Here is a 23,178-nt window from a genome sequence, read left to right on the forward strand (position 1 = left end):
CTGCCATCGGCCTGGCTCTGACTGGACACCTTCACCCCTTCCACACCTGGGCCACGCCCTCAGGACTCCTTGGAGACGTCACTTCCCGAGGCAGAGCTTCCCTGATTCCCTCCATCACACACTTTCACAGACAATTCCTAATCAGTATCACATACTGTAATGATGTATCCGTTTTTTCTTCTCTCCAGGCACTAAACTAAAAGTTCTCAAAACACAGCACAGGCCGGGCGCAGTGGCTCACGCCTGTAATCCCAGCACTTTGGGAGGCCGAGGCGGGCAGATCACAAGGTCAGGAAATCGAGACCATCCTGGCTAACACGGGGAAACCCCGTCTCTACTAAAAATACAAAAAATTAGCCGGGTGTGGTGCCGGGCGCCTGTAGTCCCAGCTACTCAGGAGGGTGAGGCAGGAGAATGGCTTGAACCCGGGAGGCGGAGCTTCCAGTGAGCCGAGATCGTGCCACTGCACTCCAGCCAGGGTGACAGAGCGAGACCCCGTCTCAAAAAAAAAAAAAAGAAAGGCATTGTGTTTTTAAAAGTCTATAATATATTAAAAGCGCCTATGAATCAATAGAAAGACAAACAACCTAAAAGAAAACTGAGAAAAGATTATAAACAAGCACCTCATAGAGGAGAAAACACACGCAGTGAATAAACAAAGTGAAAGATGTTTGGAATCACTGGTGGTCAGGAAAATGAAAATTAGAACCTAAAGAGTTAACCCTTTTCACCCACCAGACTGCAAAAGAACAACAAAAAAAAAGGATAATTTGCAGTGTTAGCGATGAGTAGGAGAATGAGTATTTCTGTACACTGTTGTGGGGAGAGAGTAAATTAGTATCTTTTTTTTTTTTTCAATTTTTTTTTTTTTGAGGTGGAGTCTCACTCTGTTGCCCAGGCTGGAGTGCAGTGGCGCAATCTTGGCTCACTGCAAGCTCCGCCTCCCGGGTTCACGCCATTCTCCTGCCTCAGCCTCCCCAGTAGCTGGGACTACAGACGCCCGCCACCATGCCCGGCTAATTTTTTGTATTTTTAGTAGAGACGGGGTTTCACCGTGTTAGCCAGGATGGTCTCGATCTCCCAACCTCGTGATCCGTCCGCCTCGGCCTCCCAAAGTGCTGGGATTACAGGCTAGCGACTTCTCTGGCCTGCCAGATCCAACTTTAAATTGAATACAAAGCACCTGAGGATCTTGTTAAAGGGCTGACTCCGATTGATAAGGCTGGGGTGTGGCCTGAGCTTTCCGACAGCTCCAGGTGACGCCCATGCTGATGGTCTGGGGCCCACACTTTGAGTAGCAAAAGCCTCTGGAGTCCAGACCGGTGGGGCCCAGGCTTGAGTGTCCATTGGGATCACCTGGAAGGCTTTTAAACCTCTGGCGTGGAAGCCGCACCCAGACCAGTTAAGCCAGATTCACTAGCAGCGGCACCATGTAGTAGATTTTATTTTTTCTGAGACAGTCTCACTCTGTCGCTCAGGCTGGAGTGTAATGGTGCGATCTCAGCTCACTGCAACCTCCACCTCCTGAATTCAAGTGATTCTCCTGCCTCAGCCTCCTAAGTAGCTGGGATTACAGGCACCCTTCACCACTCCCAGCTAATTTTTGTATTTTTAGTAGAAGACGGGGTTTCGCCATGTTGGCCAGGCTAATCTTGAACCCCTGACCATCCGCTCACCTCGGCCTCCCAAAGTGCTGCGATTACAGGTGTGAGCCACTGTGCCTGGCCGGTAGTAGGATTTTTTAAACATCTCAGGTGATTCCAGTGTGTGGCCAGGCCTGAAAAGCCTGCTCCGGACTGAGTCCCTCCTTTACACAGGGAGACTGAGGTTCAGAGGGAGGCCAGGGGCTGCCGGAGGTCACACAGCCAATGCGTGAAAGGCCTGGGACGGGGCCAGGTGCTCCTGGTTCCTGGACACAGGAGGTCGTCTCCTGTTTTGCGTCAAGGAACGGGAAGGAGGGAGCTAGGGCTGGGCCTGGAGGAGATCAGAACGCTAGCAGTCAGCCTGGGGTGCTCAGAGCCTCCCAGATTGTGGGACGGGAGGAGCCGCCTGCTGAGCCCCAGGACGTGGCCTTTTGTGTGTCCAGCTCTCTGTTGGGCCTTCCACAGCCCATGGGCCTGAGGAGATCATGGCCCTGTTTACAGACAGGGAGCCAGAGCCCCCGGGTCCCAGAAGCACAGCGTCTGTCATTGAAGCCTCCGCACGGTGAGAGCCCCCCTTTCCCCTTTTACTGATTGCAAAACACATGTCCTCCTCCCAACCTGCTTTTAAACTTCTGAAATTGGTGTCTGACAAATGATCCCAAAGAAACTTATGCCAGGCCCCGATGCCTGCTGTAAAGGGGCATGGCTGTCGCTGACGGAGGGTGTGTAGAAGGATCCGGCTCATCTGAGTGTGGCTGTTGCTGACATTACACAGGTGGCATTTCACCTTAATAATGACCTCCAGGTGGCCGGACGCCGTGGCTCACGCCTGTAATTCCAGCACTTTGGGAGGCCGAGGCAGGCGGACTACCTGAGGTCAGGAGTTCGAGACCAGCCTGGCCAATATGGCGAAACCCCGTCTCTAAAATTACACAAATTAGCCGGGTGTGGTGGCGGGCACCTATAATCCCAGCTACTTGGGAGGCTGAGGTAGGAGAATCGCTTGAACCTGGGAAGGCAGAGGTTGCAGTGAGCCGAGATCACTCCCTGCACTCCAGCCTGGGCAACAAGAACGAAACTCCATATCAAAAAACCAAAGTGTGTAAGTACACATGTATTCATATTTTTCAGTTCAATCAATGTTTGTTTTGAAGCTTGTCAGCTTCAACATATTGGTCAGGCTGGTTTCAAACTCGTGGCACCAGGTGATCCGCCCGCCTCAGCCTCCCAAAGTGCTGGGAGCAGTTACAGGGTGTGGAAACGGTCAGCTCCCTTGGCAGAGCCTGCAGGCTTTTATGGCCTGGAGAGGCCCCTGTCACTGCAGCACGCTTCTCAAGGACTGTCCTGCTCTACTGGCTCCTGACTGTATGACCTTGGCTAAGCCCCTGGATCTCCTGAGTTTTATTTCTTCCCAGGAAAATGGGAGGATCTCTCGTGGAAGTGTTGTGAGGATTAAATGAGGTAATTCCAGCAGAGCAGGTGGCATGCAGGAAGCGGTGCTGTGGCCTCCAGTCTGGGTGGAAGGAGCTTCTGCTCACAGGGAGCCTGCAACCTGGGAGGCTCCTGGTGGCTGGGGCTCCTGCCTCCCTCCTTCTACAGACTTGTCCCCAGCATCTGCTACGTGCCAGGCTCTGTACTGAACCCTGGGGACGCAGACACTTAGGACACGCTTCCTGGACCATGTGACTCTGACCTAAAGGAAGTGCTCTAGGAAGGCAGAGTTGGTTGTTGGGGGTGGCAGTGAGTGTCCCAGTAGTGAGGCCAGCAGGGTGGGGAACCTGGTGGTCTAGGGACTGTCCCAGGAGGTCTGGGAGCCAGAAGCAGGAACATGGCTCAGCTCATCGCAGTTCTAACTTCTCTGGCTCAAGTAATTCTCCCACCTCAGCCTCCTGAGTAGCTGGGACCACAGGCGTGCACCACCATGCCTGGCTGATTTTTAAATGTTTCGTAGAGACAGAGTCTCCTCATGTTGCAGGCTGGTCTCAAACTCTTGCCCGCCCTCTTCTCTCCAGGCCTGAGATCTGTGCAGAAAGGACTGAAGGGAGATGAGACTGCCATTACCACTTATTTTACAGTTGGACAAACTGAGTCCCAGAGTGGACAAGTGACTTGCCCAGAGGAACGCCTCGAGTTGGCCACGGAGCCCCGGTGTGCCAGGTTCCCGGTGCGCAGCCTCAGCCTGACCCTGGGGCCACAGGCGGAGTGGACTGCTCACCCCGATTATTTGGAACCCCCTTGACCCCAGCAGCACAAACACACAGGCTGGAGGCAAGCAAGTACATTCAGGTGTATTTATTTTCATGCTAAGATACAGCGGCGTCACTGGTGTAGGTGGTGAAGGCAGTGTGAGGGATGGGTCTTGCTACTCCCTGTGGGACACAGGGAGAGGCTAGGTTAGTGCATTAAGCTGGGCCACTGTGTTCATGCAGGTGGTGGCTAGAACCAAGATGGAGCCGGGACAGCAGGGCCACTGACCCCTGTGGCCTCCAGGCGGTGTGGGGCAGGGGCTGTGGGGACCCTCCGTCCGGGTCCCCTGGCGTCCAGAATGGCTTTCTCCTCCAGGGCCCGAGCCCTCCTCCTGCTGTGTGCTCTGTGGGCCTCCGCCTCCTACACACACCTCGGGGGCTTCTGAGCTCTGTCCCTGGCGCCCTAGGAAACTCTCGTCATCCTCGCCTGCCTGGAAGAGCCCCTGGCTGTGCCCATTTCGGGGGCATCTGCAGTGGCTTCCCCTAAGCAGTGGCCTGTGGCTGTCCTGGGTTCTGAGTGTGAACAAGTGTGTGTGTGTGTGTGTGTGTCTGTGTGTAGGAGTGCACAGCGGAGCCTGTTTGTGTGGGTATGAGAAGGTCTGGGCATGTGTGACACTCCGAGGGCACCTACAGTCCCTTTGGGTATCATGTTCCCCCCGTAACAATCCCTCAACCATCGGTTCGTTTCTCTCCTCTCCCTGGGTTGCTGAGGCTGAGGACCCCGGGGGCCTGCCAGGAAAACGCCCACTCATCATCCCTCCTTCCAGAGGCAGAGCCTGTGCGTGGCCAGTTCCATCGACCTCGCCTCTCCCCCATGTTAGGTGACTTCACGAGGGACACAAATACTCGGCACTCACACCCTCCCCAGCAAACAGGGGCATCTGTTTTGGCTTCAAAGTTCCCATAAAGCAAACCCAGCCAGTCCCTTCTGTATGAGCAGGAGAGGCTGGAGTTTATTCCCCAGGTGGGGACTGACGTAGGAACACCAGCCCCAAAGGACCAGCCCGGCACCCCTGAGCCCTGCACCCCTGCCCTCCAGCAGTCACACGGGCTGTGGAAGGCCCAGAGCTCCAGCTGTGCATAGACCCAGGGCCCCTCGCTGCAGACAGAGCCTCTGTACTGACCTGCTCTTCCCTTCCCTGGGCCTCTGAGGAGGGTGGGGAGACAAACAAGGGCCCTGGAGAGGAGACAGGAGGGTCCTGATGGGGCACAAAGGATGCTGACTTCAACAGCCTTGGGCCAGTCTGGGTGTGGCTGGGAACCTTCCCATGAAGGCATTGACTCTGGCTGTGAGTTGGGGCCGCCCAGGGCAGGAAAGCCTGGAGCACCCCTCTTTAGGGCCTGGGAGTTGCAGTCAGGAGGGTGCGCGGGGGCAGGAGAGGTGCCTGCGGCTGGAGCCTGGGCCAGGGAGAAGTCTAGGGAAAATCATGGGCCTGGAACGAGGGAAGCGGCCGAGGGCCCCACTTGGCTCCTTTCGGGGGTCCCATTAGGTCCTAAGAGAGGCCGTGGCGTCCGGGCCCCAGGCTCTGTGCGTGCAAGTGTACTCCCAAACCTCGTCCCCCGACTCTCCTGCAGACGGGGTCCTTCAGCTGAGCCCTTCCCTCGGTCTCAGGACTGTCAAACAACAGACCCCCATAAAAACTCTGACCCACGCCCTTGCGGGTGGCGCAAACGCCCCTGACAGCCTGGGACCCCTTGGGAAGTCCCCCCAGGGGTGGTCCCAAAACCTCCAGGGAAGGCCTCTGCTGTTTGTGGATGGCCGGGGGCCCAGGGCCACGCACAGAGCATAGGGCTGGGCTGGAAGCCTGAAGCCACCTGAGCCACACCGCACGAGCTTGCACCCCTGGCCATCGCGGGGGCCACGGCAGGACGATAGCTCAGACCTCGGCCCTCCCCGCTGGCTGACCTTGGCCAGGTCTGGTCCCAGGAGCTCTTAGCGCCCCAGGCTACAGCAGAAGTAGGAGGAAGAGGCAGACTGGCTTGTCCTGGGAGACATCCTGGGACCAGAGTCCTGGAGAGATGCCTCCGAAGCTGACAGGTTTGGGAAGAGGCGTGCGGGTGGTGCCGTCCTGGTACCTGTCTTCACAGACAACGCCTCTCGGCGCCACCACCTTGCAGCGGAGGATGTTAAGTGAGGCGGTTGCCTCCTTCCCGGGAGCTGTACCTCCCCCTGCCCCTCCACAGGTGCCTGCTGGGGGAGGTCCCGGGCCTCTGCGCTCAGGGCCCTGGCTGGGATCACCGCGGGCATGTGGCAGGAAGCATGCAAACAGTCTGTTCTCCCCGCTTGAGGAAAATACAAAAGATGAGGCCTCAGGTCTTTGCTCCCGGTCCACAGACAGGAAGGAGCACTGCTGCGTCTCTCCCCGCCCGCCTGTGTCTCGTTTGTACGTTTGTAGGGCTGGGTTTTTTCCTCATCCTGGCAGTTTTTGCTGCTTGGTAGAACCCAGGAAATTGTGGGAATGAGAAACAAGCCAGAGCGCTGGGGCTGAGATCCTAGGACGCATCCGGGAGAGTAAACCACATTACCCGCTGGGTTCGCCGTGCTTTCCTTCCTCGCTCCAGGCTTTCCCGTCGCATGGGGGCTGACAATGGGTGACTGGGGGTTTCCCTCTGAGTTTCTGCTTTTGGAACTTGGGGACAGGGGGATGCTTGACAGTCAGCACCCTGGCCTCCCGTGGTGTGCGGGTCAGAGCTCTCCGGATGGCCAGGGCCGGCCTCTGCTAGCCCAGCTCCCTGGTTAAGTTTATTTCTTCTGAACTGTAAAGAAAAAGAACAGATATGGCAGAACAGGGCTCAGATCACTGGCTCTTCAAGTCCCTGACTGGAGGATTTGGGTTTCTGGTTCCCAGTGGGAAGTGGTAATAGGGATAAGGAGATAAAGCTAAAGATTGGGGACCTCTTTGGTTTGGAGCTCTTGGAGTGACTGAACTCCTGCCAGTAAGAGGACTGTGGCCTCAGGGACTGGCTCAGAAGTGGCACTGGGTCAGAGGTAGGCATGCAACCCTAGCTGAGCCAGTCCGAATCAGTCCTGAGACTTTCGCTATGTAACTGTTGACACTTCTTTCCCTGCTTAGTTACTGGACTGATTAAAATATGTGCCACTAGGCCGGGCGCGGTGGCTCAAGCCTGTAATCCTAGCACTTTGGGAGGCCGAGGCGGGCGGACCATTTGAGGTCAGGAGTTCGAGACCTGCCTGGCCAACATGGTGAAATCCTGTCTCTACTAAAAATACAAAAAATTAGGCATGATGGCTGGGCGCAGTGGCTCATGCCTGTAATCCCAGCACTTTGCGAGGCTGAGGCAAGCAGATTACCTGAGGTCAGGAGTTCGAGATCAGCCTGGGCAACACGACGAAACCCCGTCTCTACTAAAAATACAAAATTAGCCGGGTGTGGTGACACACACCTGTAATCCCAGCTACTCGGGAGGCTGAGGCAGGAGAATTGCTTGAACCGGGAGGCGGCGGTTGCAGTGAGCTGAGATTGTGCCACTGCACTCCAGCCTGGGCAACAAGAGCGAGACTCTGTCTCGAAAAAAAAAAAATGTGTGCCACCCTAAGGTCAGTCTTAGAGCTACTGGTGGCCATCTTGCCACCAAAGGAGTGATTCTGCCGAGAAACGAAGCCGACACAGCAGAAAGCAGGACGAGAGAGTCAAACCAATTCCTGTCAACATCGTTTGAGTGTGTGGACACAGCCAGGCCTAAAACCGGAGCAATCTATGCTAAATTTCTTAGGGAAAGCTAGCAAACTCCCTTTGGCAATTTGAGTTCAGTAGTCGTCACTTGCCATTGAAAGAGTCTGACTAGGCCGGGTGCAGTGGCTCACGCCTGTCATCCCAGCACTTTAGGCAGCCAAGGTGGGTGGATCACCTGAGGTCAGAAGTTGGAGACCAGCCTGGCCAACATGATGAAACCATCTCTACTAAAAATACAAACATTAGCCAGGCGTGGTGGCTGGCGCCTGTAATCCCAGCTACTCAGGAGGCTGAAGTAGGAGAATCACTTGAACCCGGGAGGCGGAGGTTGCAGTGAGCCGAGATCGCACCATTGCACTCCAGCCTGGGCAACAAGAGTGAAACTCCATCTCAAAAATAAAGTTAATTAATACAAAATAATAAAAAATGTTTCCCCTGGTTGGATGACTTCACTGGGCCACCTATGGGTGCCCACAGAAGGGTCACCTACTTTTTGAATTCCACCATATGCGCTGCTTGCTTCTGAGGTACCCTGGCTGGCTGTGCAGGGATTTTAGTGTTTCAAAGCACAGTCACATCCATTATCTCGGGTGATGCTCACAAAAGCCTCTGCTGAAGGCTCTTTCCTGCCACTTGATACCAGGAAACACCGAGGCTCAGCTAGTCAGGAACCGGCCCCAGTCCCAGGCCCATCAGAGCTGAGGCTGGAGCTCCTGGCCTCTGACTCCGAGGCTGTGCACTTTCCACACCCTTTCCATCACTTCACTCTCCGGGCATAAGACAAGTCTGCCAGCCCATCCCCACTCAGCCGGTCCCTGCTGGGAACTGGGGCACTTTTCTGGACTGGGAGGATACGGCTGGGGCCCCCACCGGCCCTTCTCCTTCCCCCAACCCACCACCTCTGCCCCTGAGGCTGGGTACACCCTTGTGCAGTCCTCACACCAGGCAAGCTGGCTCCCTCCTCTCCAAGGAGCTGGGTCTCACCTGTGAAGTTGACAATCACGGCCACCATGATAATGACGATGCCCATGATGATGAGAGTGATGCTGAGCAGCCGAGCCAGGCGGCCCAGCCTCCGGGCGCCGTCCACGTTGCCCTGTTGCATGCTGCTTCGAGACTGCGGAGAGAGCAGAGAGACCCCAGGAACTGGGAAGGCTGTCGGTCAGCTTCCCGGGCCTCAGCAGGCAGCCCTGGGGTGGCCCTGAGCCTGGGCCTCCAGACACATCCTGTCCCCATGGCAGCCCACACTCTAGGGGAGAGGAAAAGGGCTCCCCTGGAGAAGTGGCCAGGGCCTCCTGTGCAGACACCTCACCACGCCTGTCCCTCACTGGCTGGGGACAGTTGGGAGCAGAACCCAGCAAAGCCTGGCACTTCTTCTCAGGGCGGCGGTGAAGGGGGTGGCGGTGGAGGTGGTGGCGGTGGAGGGGGCGGTGGTGGTAGGCTAGAGACCGAGGGCCTGAGAAGGGGGACCAGGTCCAGGCCAACTGGCAAGAACAGACAGGCCAGGCCCCCCCAGACCCCAGCGCAAGTCTCAATTCTGCAATGGCATTGGGATCCCAAGACAGCCCCTGGGCTCTTCCTACAGCCTGACACACCAGCCTCCTCTCCTCTGTAAGCACCCCCCACCCCCGCCTCCATAAAAAGAGACATTGTCAGCTGGGCGCAGCTGCTCATGCCTGTAATCCCAGCACCTGGAGAGGCTGAGGCGGGCAGATCACGAGGTCAGGAGTTAGAGACCAGCCTGACCAACATGGTGAAACCTCGTCTCTACTAAAAATACAAAAATTAGCCGGGCGTGGTGGCGGGCGCCTGTAATCCCAGCCACTCAGGAGGCTGAGGCAGGAGAATCACTTGAACCCAGGAGGTGGAGGTTGCAGTGAGCTGAGATCGCACCACTGCACTCCAGCCTGGAGGACAGAGCGAGACTCCACCTCAAAAAAAAAAAAAAAAGACACTGTCTTCACAGCCTCCATTTCCCACCCAAGAACCACAACCTCGTTCAATTGAGCCCACTTCCCGGATCACACAAAAGCATGAAAGGCCTCCTGGTTGCCTGGGGAGACCAGGACTGGGTGGAGCCACATGTGGCTTCACAGGGGCCTCGTTTTATGTATCGCTCCTCGGTGAGCTCTGTTCTTCCTGAACCTAGTTAAAATGGATGAGGGTGGGGACGGAGAGGGTCCTAGGAGGGTCCTGGGTTGACCTGGTAGGAGGTGGGGCCCAAGCATCTCTAAGGGTCTTGTGTCCCTGCCTCCCTAGAACAGGCACATGTAGGAGTCCTCTGATGGTGTGGCTGATTTCAGGGCCTCAGAGAAGTCCTTGGTTATTTTATTTTCTGATTATTTGAGGCTCCTGAGTTCAACATGGAAATGCAGTTAAGTATGATGAAGATTATGACAAAGAAGAAGATGATGATTTTACTTCATGTCAGGCAGCTTGCTAAGAACTGTACCTAGATTACCTCCTTTAGCCTCAGATCACCCTAGGAGGTTGGCAATGCAGCCCCACCTCCCTGAGGAAGAAACTGAGCGTCAGAGCTGTGCCCCTCCCTCTCTGTGTTCTCTCTCTGCAGGTGCCCTCCTTGGGTCCTGTTCTCTTCACTGTTCACAATTCTGACCAACCTGCACCCAGCCCCGCACTTCCATTCCAAGCTCCGTCTGGGACAGTGTGACATCATCAAACTCAGCCTGTGACGTCATCAAACCCAACCCGCGACACCATCAAACTCAACCCGCGACCCCGCGACGTCATCAAACCCAACCCGCGACGTCATCAAACCCAACCCGCACCTTGTGCCTCTCCTCCTCCTTGCCCCAGCCTGAGCTCCTCCCTCTCCGTGACAGCTCTTCTGCCCTCCGTGACAAAGCAGGAGCATCACCACTATCTTTTTTTTGTTGTTGAGACGGAGTCTCGCTCTGTCGCCCAGGCTGGAGTGCAGTGGCGCGATCTCGGCTCACTGCAAGCTCCACCTCCCGGATTCACGCCATTCTCCTGCCTCAACCTCCCGAATAGCTGGGACTACAGGCGCCCACCACCACGTCCAGCTAATTTTTTTTGCATTTTTAATAGAGACAGGGTTTCGCCGTGTTAGCCAGGATGGTCTTGATCTCCTGACCTCGTGATCCACCCTCCTCAGCCTCCCAAAGTGCTGGGATTACAGGCGTGAGCCCCTGTGCTCGGCCTTTTTTTTTTTTTTTTTTTTTTGAGATGGAGTCTGGCTCTGTCACCCAGGCTGGAATGCAGTGGCACGATCTCGGCTCACTGCATGCTCTGCCCCCCAGGTTCACACCATTCTCCTGCCTCAGCCTCCCGAGTAGCTGGGACTACAGGCGCCCACCACCACACCTGGCTAATTTTTGTATTTTTAGTAGAGATGGAGTTTCACCGTGTTAGCCAGGATGGTCTCAATCTCCTGACCTCATGATCCTCCCACCTTGGCCTCCCAAAGTGCTGGGATTACAGGTGTGAGTCACCGTGCCCAGCCTCTTTCCTCTCAGAGATCTCCCCAGCACCGGTCTCTGTTCTTCTTCACCCTTTCCCCACGCCCCTGATTCACACTGTCTGTATTTATAACAGGCACTGTGCCAGACCCCGGGACGCAGCAGCTCGGAGCAGCATCCCGGTTCCTGTGCTCACAGAACTTCCTGCCCACTGGCCTCCTTTGTGATCGCACGAAGAAAGGTAAAAATGCAACTGTGGTGGGTGGCATGACAAAGGAGAGGCACGTGATACCAGGAGAACTCGTGAAGGGGGAGAATCAGGGAAGACTTCCTGGAGGAAGGACATTTGAGTTGAGACGTGAAGGATGAGCAAGAATTAGATTGTTTGTTTCCAAAGGAAGAAGGAGTATCCCAGGCAGAGAGAACAGCCATGTGCGGAGGTGCTGCATGGCAAATGTGTAGATGTTCAAAAAACAGTCGCCGACTGAGGAGGTAGGAGGGACTGGACGGAGGTCAGCGTGGCTGGGGCTGATGGAGGGAGGACAGGGAGGCGCAGAGGTGGGCAGGGCCAGGCCAGGCAGGGCTCGAGCAGCACCAGAAGGAGGGTGGTCCTTATACCATGAGCAGCAGGGGCCAGTGTAGGATGTGAGTCTGGAATGATAGGACTGGATACAGATTTCCAAAACACCCTTCTGGCTGCAGCATGGGGATCAGAGGGGAGGCAGGGAGGTGAGCTGGGAGCTGTTGCAAAGGTTCAGTGAGATGATGGTGGCTGAGACCATCCCAGCTGCTCAGCGTCTTCCACAGAACAAAGTCCAAATGCAGCCAGCTTTACATTTCCTGTTTTGTTGTTTGTTTTTGAGATGGAGTTTTGCTCTTGTTGCCCAGGCTTTAGTGCAATGGCACGATCTCAGCTCACTGCAACCTCCACCTCCCGGGTTCAAGCATTTCTCCTGCCTCAGCCTCCCAAGTAGCTGGGATTACAGGCATCCACCACACCTGGCTAATTTTGTATTTTTAGTAGAGATGGGGTTTCATCATGTTGGTCAGGCTGGTCTCGAACTCCCGACCTCAGGTGATCCTAGCCTTCCAAATCGCTGGGATTACAGGTGTGAGCCACCATGCCTGGCCTACATTTCCTGTTTTATCCTCCACTATTTTCCTCCACAACCACTGGGCCCAGCCAGTCTGAGTTGCTCGAGGTTCAAGTACTGACGTCCACAGGGCTTTATTCTGGCTGTTTCTTCTGCTTCTCCAAAACACCGTGTGTCCAAATCTCTCCATCCTTCAAGGGGTGGCTCCAAGGCCACCTCCTCTGTGAAGCCCACCAAGATTCCTCCAGCTCTGCCAGAAGAATAAACAACCTGGCACTCTTTGAACGTATATCTCGTGCTGGGCATGATGCCAAGTGCTGCCACCCAGTAGAGCAATTCATTCTCTGTATTAGGCTGTTCTCATGCTGCTAGTAAAGACATGCCCTAGACTTGGTAATTCACAAAGGAAAGAGGTTTAACTGACTCACAGTTCAGCATGGCTGGAGAGGCTCAGGAAACTTACAATCATGGCGGAAGGGGCCGTAAACATCTCCTTCTTCCCGTGGCGGCAGGAAGGAAAAATGCCGAACAAAAGGGGGAAGCCCCTTATAAAACCATCAGATTGGCCGGGCGCAGTGGCTCACGCCTGTCATCCCAGCACTTTGGGAGGCCGAGGCGGGTGGATCACTTGAAGTCAGGAGTTTAAGACTAGCCTGGCCAACATGGTGAAACCCTGTCTCCACTAAAAATATAAAAATTAGCCGGGCGTGGTGGCGGGTGCCTGTAATTCCGGCTACTCAGGAGGCTGAAGCAGGAGAATTACTTGAACCCAGGAGGCGGAGGTTGCAGAGAGCCGAGGTCGCACCATTGCATGGCTGAGGTGAGTGGATCACCTGAGGTCAGGAGTTTGAGACCTGCCTGACGAACATGGTGAAACCCCGTCTCTACTAAATACAAAAAATGAGACGGGCGTGGTGCCACTTGCCTGTAATTCTAGCTACTTGGGAGGTTGAGGCAGGAGAATCGCTGGAACCCGGGAGGTGGAGGTTGCAGTGAGCCAAGACTGTGCCACTGCACTCCAGCCCCCAGGCTTGGGCAACAAGAGTGAAACTGTCTCAGGAAAAAAAAAAAAAAAAATCCACCAGATCTCGCGAGAAGTCACTCATTATCGCGAGAGCAGCAGTGTGGGGGTAACCACCCCCATGATTCAATGACCTCCACCGGGTCCCTCCCAGGATACGAGGGGATTACGGGAACTACGATTCAAGATGAGATTTGGGTGGGGACACAGCCAAGCCATATCACCTTCCTAACACTCCAACCAGGCGGGGATTGTGATTAGTCCATTTTACAGACGAAGAGATGGGGGCAGAGCACAGACCATGATGTGGGCGTGGTACAAGAAGCAACCGGGAAGACGCCAGATCAACAAGGGCCCTCGGCCAGGAGCAGTGGCTCACGCCTGTAATCTCAGCACTTTGGGAGGCCGAGGTGGGCAGATTGCTTGAGGTCAGGAGTTCAAGACCAGCTTGGGAAACGTGGCAAAACCCCATCTGTACAAAAAATGCAAAAATTAGCCGGGCGTGGTGCCGTGTGTCTGTAGCTTCAGCTACTCCGGAGGCTGAAGCAGGAGGATCACTTGAGCCTGGGAGGTGGAAGCTGCAGTGACCTGAGATCACTCCATTGCACTCCAGTCTGGGCGACAGAGCGAGACTCCATCTCAAAACAAAACAACAAAAAGGGCCCTGACTGTCACACAAGGGAGTCGGGATTTTGTCCTGCAGGAACAGGGAGCCAGTGAAGGATGTTAAGTGGGGACAGGATCAGATTTGCATTTTAGGAACGCTCTCTGACTACTGTGTCGAGTATGGGCTGGAGATTGAGAGCAGACAGTTTCAAAGACTGGAATGAAGTAGAGAATTGGAAAAGAGTTCAGATTTGAGAAGTTCTGAAGACAGAATGCATGGGTTTTGTCGAAAGGTGAGATGCAGTGTGGGGGAGGAACGGGACTCGAACGATTCCTGGGTTCCCGGCTTGGGTGCTGGGAGGAACATGATTCAAATGATTCTGGGGTTCCCAGCTTGGGTGCTGGGAGGAGGGTGACTCGAACGATTCCCGGGTTCCCGGCTTGGGTGCTGGGAGGAACGGGGCGCAAATGATTCCCCAGTTCCCGGCTTGGGTGCTGGGAGGAGGGTGACTCGAACGATTCCCGGGTTCCCAGCTTGGGTGCTGGATGAGTGGAGGTGCCCTTCCTCCGGCTGGGACCCAGGAAGAGGGCCGTGCAGTGTTTGGACTTGCATTTGGGCAGAGGTGCCGGGTGCCATGAGTGTGTAGCTGGACTTGGATAAACTGGCCCCAGCGTGCAGGAGTTGTCACACAGGGATGCAATTGAGGCCATCCAGGGGCAGATGGAAAGAGGAAAGATCCACAGGCAGAACTGTGGGGAACACTGACTCATAAATAAAGGGGTGCTGGGGAAAAGAAGGCTGTAAGGGAGCCTGAGGAGGAGTGGGAGACGGCGGGAGGGGCAGCATCTGGGAAGTGTAAGATGGGAAAGAAGGAGGGAGTGGCTGACAGTGCCGTGTCCGGCATAGGTCAAGCAAGATAAGGATGAAATATGGAACTATCGGCAATTCGGTCATGCTTACCCTCGGCAGGAGGTTTCAGAGGAGCCCGTGGGGGATGGGGAGCCCGTGGGGGATGAGGAGCCCGTGGGGGATGGGGAGCCCGTGGGGGATGAGGAGCCCGTGGGGGATGAGGAGCCGGTGGGGGATGGGGAGCCCGTGGGGGATGGGGAGCCCGTGGGGGATGGGGAGCCCGTGGGGGATGGGGAGCCCGTGGGGGATGGGGAGCCCGTGGGGGATGGGGAGCCCGTGGGGGATGAGGAGCCGGTGGGGGATGGGGAGCCCGTGGGGGATGAGGAGCCGGTGGGGGATGAGGAGCCGGTGGGGGATGGGGAGCCCGTGGGGGATGGGGACCCTGTGGGGGATGGGGAGCCTGTGGGGGATGAGGAGCTGGTGGGAGATGAAGAAGCTCAGACAGCTCGTGGAGGCAGCTCTTAGGAGCTCAGCTGTGGAAGCGAATAGGTGATGGCAGACCAAATACAACTGGGTGGACAAAAGGGGTTTCTTCCAGATGGGAGAGGAAGGGAGCTGCAAAGAGGGAAGGGGGATGAGACCGAGAAGTGATGGGTGCCATGATGCCCCCGGGCAGCAGAGAGAGGCTGAGGTCTGGACTGGAGCTCAGGGATGCCTGTGGACAGAGTGGGGGGGCACTCCTGGTCTTAGAAATTGGATGAGGGGGCCAGGTGCAGTGGCTCACGCCTGTAATCCCAGCACTGTGGGAGGCTGAAATGGGCAGGTCACCTGAGGGCAAGAGTTCAAGACCAGCCTGGCCAACATGGTGAAACCTTGTCTCTACTAAAAATACAAATATCAGCCGGGCTTGATGGCATATGCCTGTAGTCCCGGCTGCTCGGGAGGCTGAAGCAGGAGAATCACTTGAGCCTGGGAGGTGGAGGTTGCAGTGAGCCAAGATTGCACTATTGCACTCCAGCCTGGGTGACAGAGTGAGACTCTGTCTTCAAAACAACAACAGGCTGGACGCGGTCGCTCACGCCTGTAATCCCAGCACTTTGGGAGGCTGAGGCGGGTGGATCACAAGGTCAGGAGATCGAGACCATCCTGGCTAACACAATGAAACCCCATCTCTACTATAAAAAATACAAAAAATTAGCCGGGCGTGGTGGCGGGCGCCTGTAGTCCCAGCTACTTAGGAGGCTGAGGCAGGAGAATGATGTGAACCTGGGAAGCAGAGCTTGCAGTGAGTCGAGATTGCGCCACTGCACTCCAGACTGGGTGACAGAGCGAGACTCCGTCTCAAAAAAAAAACAAAAAAAACAAAAACAACAATAACAACAAAAAGAATTTGGAACTGTACCTAACATTTAGTAGGTACTTAGTGAATATTAGTAATATTAGCCCTCAACACTGGGCTCCCTCAACTTCCTCCTCCCTGGCTACTGATTTTTCCCTTTAGAAATTCATTTCCACAACTACACTCCACCCCTTTGCCATCCCCTGACCTGATTCCTCCTTTGAAACTCAACTCCCAACTTCCCTCTCACCCTCTCATGCCCTTTGTCTTCTCTCAGCCCGTGGCCCCTTTTCTCTTCCAAGCCTATCACCATCTTCCTGGCCTCGCTCCCTCCAAGCACAGCCCAACCCTTCGATGCGTCATCTCAGCCACCTCGCCAGCATCCTCCTCACTACCCGGCCCTGCTCTCACGGCAACTCTGCCATCCTCAGCCTTGGGTTGACCTGATACGCATGTGTGGGAACCTACACCTACAGCTGGAGCGAATCACACCCGGCTGGCCAATAACAACACCCCACAGGCCGACAACACCCCACAGGTTGATAACACCTGACAGGCCAATAGCAACACCCCACAGGCCGATAACATCCCACAGGCTGAAAACAACACCCTACAGGCCGATAACACCCAACAGGCCGACAACACCCCACAGGTTGATAACAACATCCCACATCTGTGGTCTCCAGCCGCAGCAGAGGCCTTGGGCCATTGACCTGTCTGTGCCTGGTCACCTCCCCTCCCTGCTGCCACCAGGCCCCTAGTTCTTAGCAAATGACCTTGGGCCCACATCCCTGGAGGCCTAGAGGCCACGCAGCTTGAGCCAGCCCCTTCCCTCTGAGCAGTTCCATCGGCCTCTGCCCTCACGGCCTCTCCTTCAGGCTCCCAGGGACAGGGCGTCTTTCTTCCTAGGCCCTGGATCCCATCTCTCCACTGCTTCCAGGACCTCGGCTCATCAATCATCCCTCTCCATTTTGCCGAGGCCCCTCCATCCCCCGGTCACCAGGGATCTACACGTGGCCAAGGCAGTGGATGCTTCCATGCTCATTGAACGTGAGCGGCCTCGGAGCTGGCCGCTCCCTCCTTCAGACTCTCTCCTCCCTGGGCGTCTCTCCCCCTTTCCGAGATCTCCTTCCACCTCCTGGCATCTCCTTTTCAAAATGCTTTTCTGTCCACTCCCCTTGGCCCTCCCCCTAGATGTTAGAGACCCCCACATCTCTCTGATGTGGCTCCAGTTTCCCCCTCCCCTCCCCTCCTCTCCCCTCCCCTTCCCTTCCCATTTCTGAGATAGAGTCTTGCTCTGTAGACCAGGCTGGAGTACAGTAGCACAATCTCGGCTCACTGTAACCTCCACTTCTGCCTCCCGAGTCCTGGTTCAAATGATTCTCCTGCCTCAGCCTCCAGAGTAGCTGGGATTACAGGCACGCACCACCACGCCTGGCTAATTTTTGTATTTTTAGTAGAGATGGGGTTTCACCATGTTGGCCAGGCTGGTCTTGAACTCCTGACCTTGTGATCCACCCGCCTTGGCCTCCCAAAGTGCTGGGATTGCAAGTGTGAGCCACCGCGCCCGGCCCTCTTTAATTTTTTGAGATGGAATCTTGCTCTATCGCCCAGGCTGGAGTGCAGTGGCACAATCTTGGCTCACTGCAACCTCTGCCCCCCGGGTTTAAGTAATCCTCCTGCCTCAGCCTCCTGAGTAGCTGGGATTATAGGCGTGTGCCACCATGCCTGGCTAATTTTTTGTATTTTTAGTAGAAACAGGGTTTCACCATGTTGGCCAGGCTGGTCTCAAGCTCCTGACCTCAAGTGATCCACTTGATGTCTCCCAAAGTGCTGGGATTACAGGCATGAGCCACCGCACTCAGCCAGAACTTAAATTCCTAGAGCAAGTCCCTGCCACCTCCCTCTCCCGTCACACCCTTACAGCCTTCTGCCATGTCAGCCAGACTGTCTACTTATCTGATCCATCTGTTTCCCAAATGCCAATATAGTGCCTGGTTCATAAAAGAGGTGCATTTGGCCAGGCGAGGTGGCCCACGCCTGTAATCCCAGCACTTTGGGAAGCCGAGGCGGGTGGATCACAAGGTCAGGAGATCGAGACCATCCTGGCTAACACGGTGAAACCCTGTCTCTACTAAAAATTAAAAAAAATAGCAGGGTGTGGTGGCGGGCGCCTGTAGTCCCAGTACTCTCGGGAGACTGAGGCAGGAGAATGGCGTGAACCCGAGAGGCAGAACTTGCAGTGAGTTGAGATCGTGCCACCGGACTCCAGCCTGGGCAACAGAGCGAGACTCCGTCTCAAAAATAAATAAATAAATAAATAAATAAATAAATAAAAGAGGCACATTCATTCACGGGGGCCTGAGTGTCCTCTACCACTTAGTTCCCTCAACACAAGCAACTTGCCGTTCAAGTCGACTGAATGAATGAATGGTCAGTGCAACCCACTCTTAGAGGGTTTCAGAGCCCCCTCTGGCCCCGTCCCTGGCCCTGGTCCTTGCCTCTTCGCCTCTTGCCTGCATTCCTACGAGGGTCCCCTCTGCTGAACGCCAGCCTCATCCCCTCCAACCCCTCCTCTCACCCTGCCCCAGACTGATCCAGCAAAATGGAGATCCAACCACAGTCCTCTCGGCTGCAAAGCGTACAGCGTGCTGCTACGGCAGGGATGACGCTTGAAGACGACATGCAAAGCGAACGAGGCCAGGAACACAAGGCCTCATACTGTATCATTCCATTTATCATTTAATGTCCACAATAGGCAGAGCCAGAGAAACACAAAAGAGATGAGCAGTTGCTCAGGGCTGAGAGGGTCAGGGTTGGAGGGCGACGGCTGACGGGGACAGGGTTTCCTTCCTTCCTTCCTTCCTTCCTTCCTTCCTTCCTTCCTTCCTTCCTCCCTTCCTCCCTCCCTCCCTCCCTCCCTCCCTCCCTCCTCCCTCCCTCCCTCCCGTCTTTCCTTCCTTCCTTCCTTGACACGGAGTCTCACTCTGTCTCCCAGGCGGAGTGCAGTGGCACCATCTCCACTCACTGCAACCTCCGCCTCCCAGGTTCACGCCATTCTCCTGCCTCAGCCTCCTGAATAGCTGGGACTACAGCCACCCTGCTGGCTATTTTTTTTTGTATTTTTAGTAGAGACGGGGTTTCACCGTGTTAGCCAGGATGGTCTCAATCTTCTGACCTTGTGATCCACCCGCCTCGGCCTCCCAAAGTGCTGGGATTCCAGGCATGAGCCACCGTGCTTGGCCTTTTTTTTTTTTTGAGATGGAGTCTCACTCTGTTACTCAGGCTGCAGTATGGTGGCTGGATCTTGGCTCACTGCAATCTCTGCCTCCGGGGTTCAAGTGATTCTCCTGCCTCAGCCTCCCGAGTAGCTGGGATTGCAGGCACATGACATCACACCTGGCTAATTTTTTTGTATTTTTAGTAGAGATGGGGTTGCACCATGTTGGTCAGGCTGGTCTCGAACTCCGACCTCAGGAGATCCACCTGCCTCGGCCTCCCAAAGTGCTGGGATTACAGGCATGAGCCACTACGCCCGGCCAGGGTACGAGGTTTCTTTTGGAGATGAGGCAAATGTTCCAAATTGACTGAGGTTGTGGTTGCACCTGTCTGTGAATACACTTTAGATGGGTGCATCGTATGGCATGTGAGTTATATCTCAACAAAACCATTTCTAAAACACCAGGATGGCTTCCCACCTCCCCCGGGAGGCTCCACGCTGCCCCTTATGTACCCATTATCCTGTAAGAGCCCCACACCCTCCTGGTGTTGTTCTGAAGCACTGGGTGTGGCCCGTCTCCTTTCACCCCCTCACGGCGCTCTTGTGCAGGCATTGAGGTTATACTCATTTTGCAGATGGGAATGCCGGGGAGAAGAGCCGTTTGAATGACTTTCCCAGCTCATTACCTTAAGTTGATGTCTACCATGGGCACTTCTTGAAATATGTCATAAGAATCTGTTTAAGAGTTTCTTCCTGCCGGACTGGAGGTTCCGGGGAATTGGCAGCGGTGTCTGGTTAGCACTGTGTTCCCTGTGCCCAGCCCGGTCATCACACCTGACTCAAAAACCTTAAAAGGGGCCGAGTGTGACGGCCACTTGCCTATAATCCCAGCACTTTGGGCGGCCGAGGTGGGAGGATCACCTGAGATCAGGAGTTTGAGACCAGCCTGACCAACATGGAGAAACCCTGTCTCTACTAAAAATACAAAAATTAGCGGGGCGTGGTGGCCAGCGTCTGTAATGCCAGCTACTTGGGAGGCTGAGGCAGGAGAATTGCATGAATCTGGGAGACGGAGTTTGCAGTGAGCCGAGATCGCACCATTGCACTGCAGCCTGGGCAACAGAGCGAGACTCTGTTTCAAACAAAACAAAACAAAACCAAACCTTTAAAGAATGTAGAAACAGGCCAGGTTCAGTGGCTCACACCTGTAATCCCAGCACTTTGGGAGGCTGAGGTGGGCGGATCACGAGGTCAGGAGTTCAAGACCAGCCTGGCCAATGTGGTAAAACCCTGTCTACTAAAAATGCAAAAATTAGCCAGGTGTGGTGGCGGGTGCCTGTAATTCCAGCTACTCAGGAGGCTGAGGCAAGAGAATTGCTTGAACCGGGGAGGCAGAGGGTGCAGTGAGCCGAGATCGCACCATTGCACTCCAGCCTGGGTGACAGAGCCAGACTCTGTCTTGAAAGAACAAACAAACAAACAAATGTAGAAACACACTGGGGCGGGTTCTGTGGTCTCATTGCCTTGGGCTTAGGCTCCCTTTGACAGAGGCAGGTCCTGCCTGGCCTGCACCCTGCCACCCCACCAGGAGATGGATTCCAGCAGCTGTTTTCTCCTGAGCCCTTGGGTAGCTTCCCTCCTCAAATTTCCCTGTAACCAAGAGGCGGGCCCTGCCCAGAGCCACTGGCTGTACCCTTGGGTCCTGGCTCTACCTGCAAGTGGTCCCCAAGGACAGCAGGCATCACAGAGAGCTGCCCGAGAGGCCCCTGCCCGGCCCTGCTTCCAGAGCCCATGCCAAGTCCCTCGGGCTCAGGAAAGCCACCAGTGCCCCCGATGTCCTGAAAGGTAGTACTGGCTTTGGTGGGATGGGGAAGGCTTCCCTCGTGGGAGACTGAGCCTCACTGAAGTCGACAGAGTTGTCTGAAGAAATAGGAGCTTTCTCAGAGGACAGCTCCTGGGGGTTTGGTGAGGATGACTCTGCAGGGAGTCACTCTCGGGAACCCCCTCCCCCACCCAGTCCTCTGGCCCTGACCAGCCTGGGTTAGCAGTTTTCTACCCCCTGCCCCTGACCTCACTCTGAAATCATTGCTGGGCCCTGCTTCTCCCTCTCCCCATTCTTTCATTACTCTCCCTTCTTTCTGGACTTCAAAACTCACTGGCCAGTATCTGCTGACGTTTTCTATGGAATCTTTTATAAGTAGCTCTACCCAAACGGCTTGGGTTGGAGACAATCTAAAACAATTCATTCAAAACCCCATAGAAGTACAGACCCGGTCACATGCCCCTTCCTGGGCATGGTGGGCCATGCTCTCTGACTCTCACATTTTTCACTTGTGACCCAGAACTCCCCTGCCCTGAAGACGGGGGCTGAAGTCAGCGCAGCTGCAGAGCCGCAGAGGGCTCCGGAGTTCCCTCCACGCCTCAGGAGGAGCAGTCTGCGAGCTCTCCCCGCTTTGTGCGCCCCTCCGGGAAGCCTGGCCCCGGAGCCCTCGGGGTGTGGCAGGGAAGCTGCTGCGACTCTTGGAAACCAGAGTCGGCAGAGGCTGGGAGCATGTCCAGGTGGCCTGGGAGGATATATGGGGCCCTGGGACCCCCGTCCGGTGCAACCTCTGCTGAGACGGCCCCACTTGGCAATGACTGTTTGGGACCGCCCGCCCCTCCTAAAACAGCAAGACCCCCAGCCTGGCTATCTTTCTGCCCTGCAGGATGCATCACCAGGCAGCTCCCTGAGTGCCCCTCTCCAGCAGCCATAGGTGCAAAGTCAAGCTCTGATGCCCAGAAGCAGAGATGAGAGAACAGAGCAGGAGCTCCTTCGGCCCCGGGACCCCTCTCTAAGGGGAAGGAGGAGGCCAGCGAGGGAAGGAGCCTCCCCCAAGCCCCCCCCCACTCCCAGCTCTCTCTTCTCCACACCCTGGGCAGTGCGTTTGGTGCCTGCCTGGGGGACACACCTGCCGACCCCTGGGCCCAGCCCCTGCCCCTGGAACAAAGACCAGCACTTACCATGATGGAAATGATGAGGGGGATGAGGTTGAGGGGCCAGACGGGGCAGAAGCAGGCGACGACGGCCAGAATGAGGTAATCTCGGGGGCCTTCTTGGTCTTGGGCATAGGAGGCGGTGGCGATGGAGGATGCCCTCCTTGAGCTGGCACGGGAGGGGGACCGAGGCAGTGGGGCCTCCAGGTGCCCCTCGGAGATGGCCTTGAAGGGCAGGCTGTGGCCATTCTGCTCCAGATCCGGAGGCCCCGAGAGGGTCTTGGACAGATTCAGAGTCTTGTCATCCTTGTTCTCTGCCTTGGTGAGGAGTTTATCCATCTCCGGCAGGTCCAGGGGTGCGGTGGAGCCTGGCTCCTGTGCTGAAGGAAAGTCGGACTGCACCGGGTTGGCCATGGGGGCCTGGGCCTTGCGTGGCTGCAGCTCCAGGCTGGGACAAGGAGGGACCTCAGCGCACCATTCCCCAGCCCAGACTGAGGGCCTCCAGGTCGGGGGCGTCCTTTGGGGGACGGAGGGCCGGCTGGGTGCTGGAAGGGTTGGGCTGGGCTTCTCAAGCCAGCTGAGTTCAGAGGCTGGGGCCTGCCTGCTGCCCCCGCGGAGCTCCCAGAAAGACACTGGAGCCTGCAGCTTTGTTCAAGTTTGAGGCCAACTTTGCTGGTGCTGCTGAGAGCACAGATGGGCAGGGAAGCAACAGAAAGCTCAGAGAGCAGAGAGAAGAATGTGCCTCTTCCCAGGGAGGCTCAGGCTCAGTCAGGGAGGCTGTGTGTGTGTGTGTGTGTGTGCGCGCGCGCGTGCACCACACGGCCGGGTGTGTGTGTGTGTGTGTGTGTGTGTGTGCGCACCACATGGCCTCCCTCCCTCTCCCCCTCCTTGGTAATGCTTTTCGTTTTCAATTCCCCTCTCCCCAGAGAACCACCCTGGCAGCATTTTGCCTCTGCCCCAGCCCAGCCCAGCCCAGCCCAGCCCAGAGGGACCTGGGCCAGCCTCCGGTTTCTGCTGCAGCTCCAGGGCCTGCTTCTCTGGGCAGGGGCTC

General features: G+C 56.0%; 1 protein-coding gene across 1 annotated transcript; it reads right to left on the minus strand.

The window, feature by feature from the left end:
- Nucleotides 1–3,920: 3,920 nt before the first annotated feature.
- Nucleotides 3,921–22,866, minus strand: TRARG1 (trafficking regulator of GLUT4 (SLC2A4) 1). Its single transcript, XM_032138903.2, has 3 exons — nucleotides 22,155–22,866; nucleotides 8,569–8,701; nucleotides 3,921–6,646 (listed from the first exon to the last, which is right to left on the minus strand). The coding sequence occupies exons 1-3, from the start codon at nucleotides 22,539–22,541 to the stop codon at nucleotides 6,633–6,635; spliced, it is 534 nt and encodes a 177-aa protein (XP_031994794.1). The 5' UTR covers nucleotides 22,542–22,866; the 3' UTR covers nucleotides 3,921–6,632.
- Between the last annotated feature and the right edge of the window lie 312 nt (nucleotides 22,867–23,178).

This window comes from Hylobates moloch, unplaced genomic scaffold (genome assembly GCF_009828535.3).
Source record: "Hylobates moloch isolate HMO894 unplaced genomic scaffold, HMol_V3 SCAFFOLD_19, whole genome shotgun sequence".
Classification (NCBI taxonomy): Eukaryota; Metazoa; Chordata; class Mammalia; order Primates; family Hylobatidae; genus Hylobates; species Hylobates moloch.

Coding starts and splice junctions, on each gene's coding strand:
- TRARG1 (XM_032138903.2), bottom strand. CDS start 22,541: ATGGCCAACCCGGTGCAGTCCGACTTTCCTTCAGCACAGGAGCCAGGC. Junction 8,702..22,154: donor CCCTCATCATTTCCATCATG/GTAAGTGCTGGT, acceptor CTCTCTCCGCAG/TCTCGAAGCAGCATGCAACA.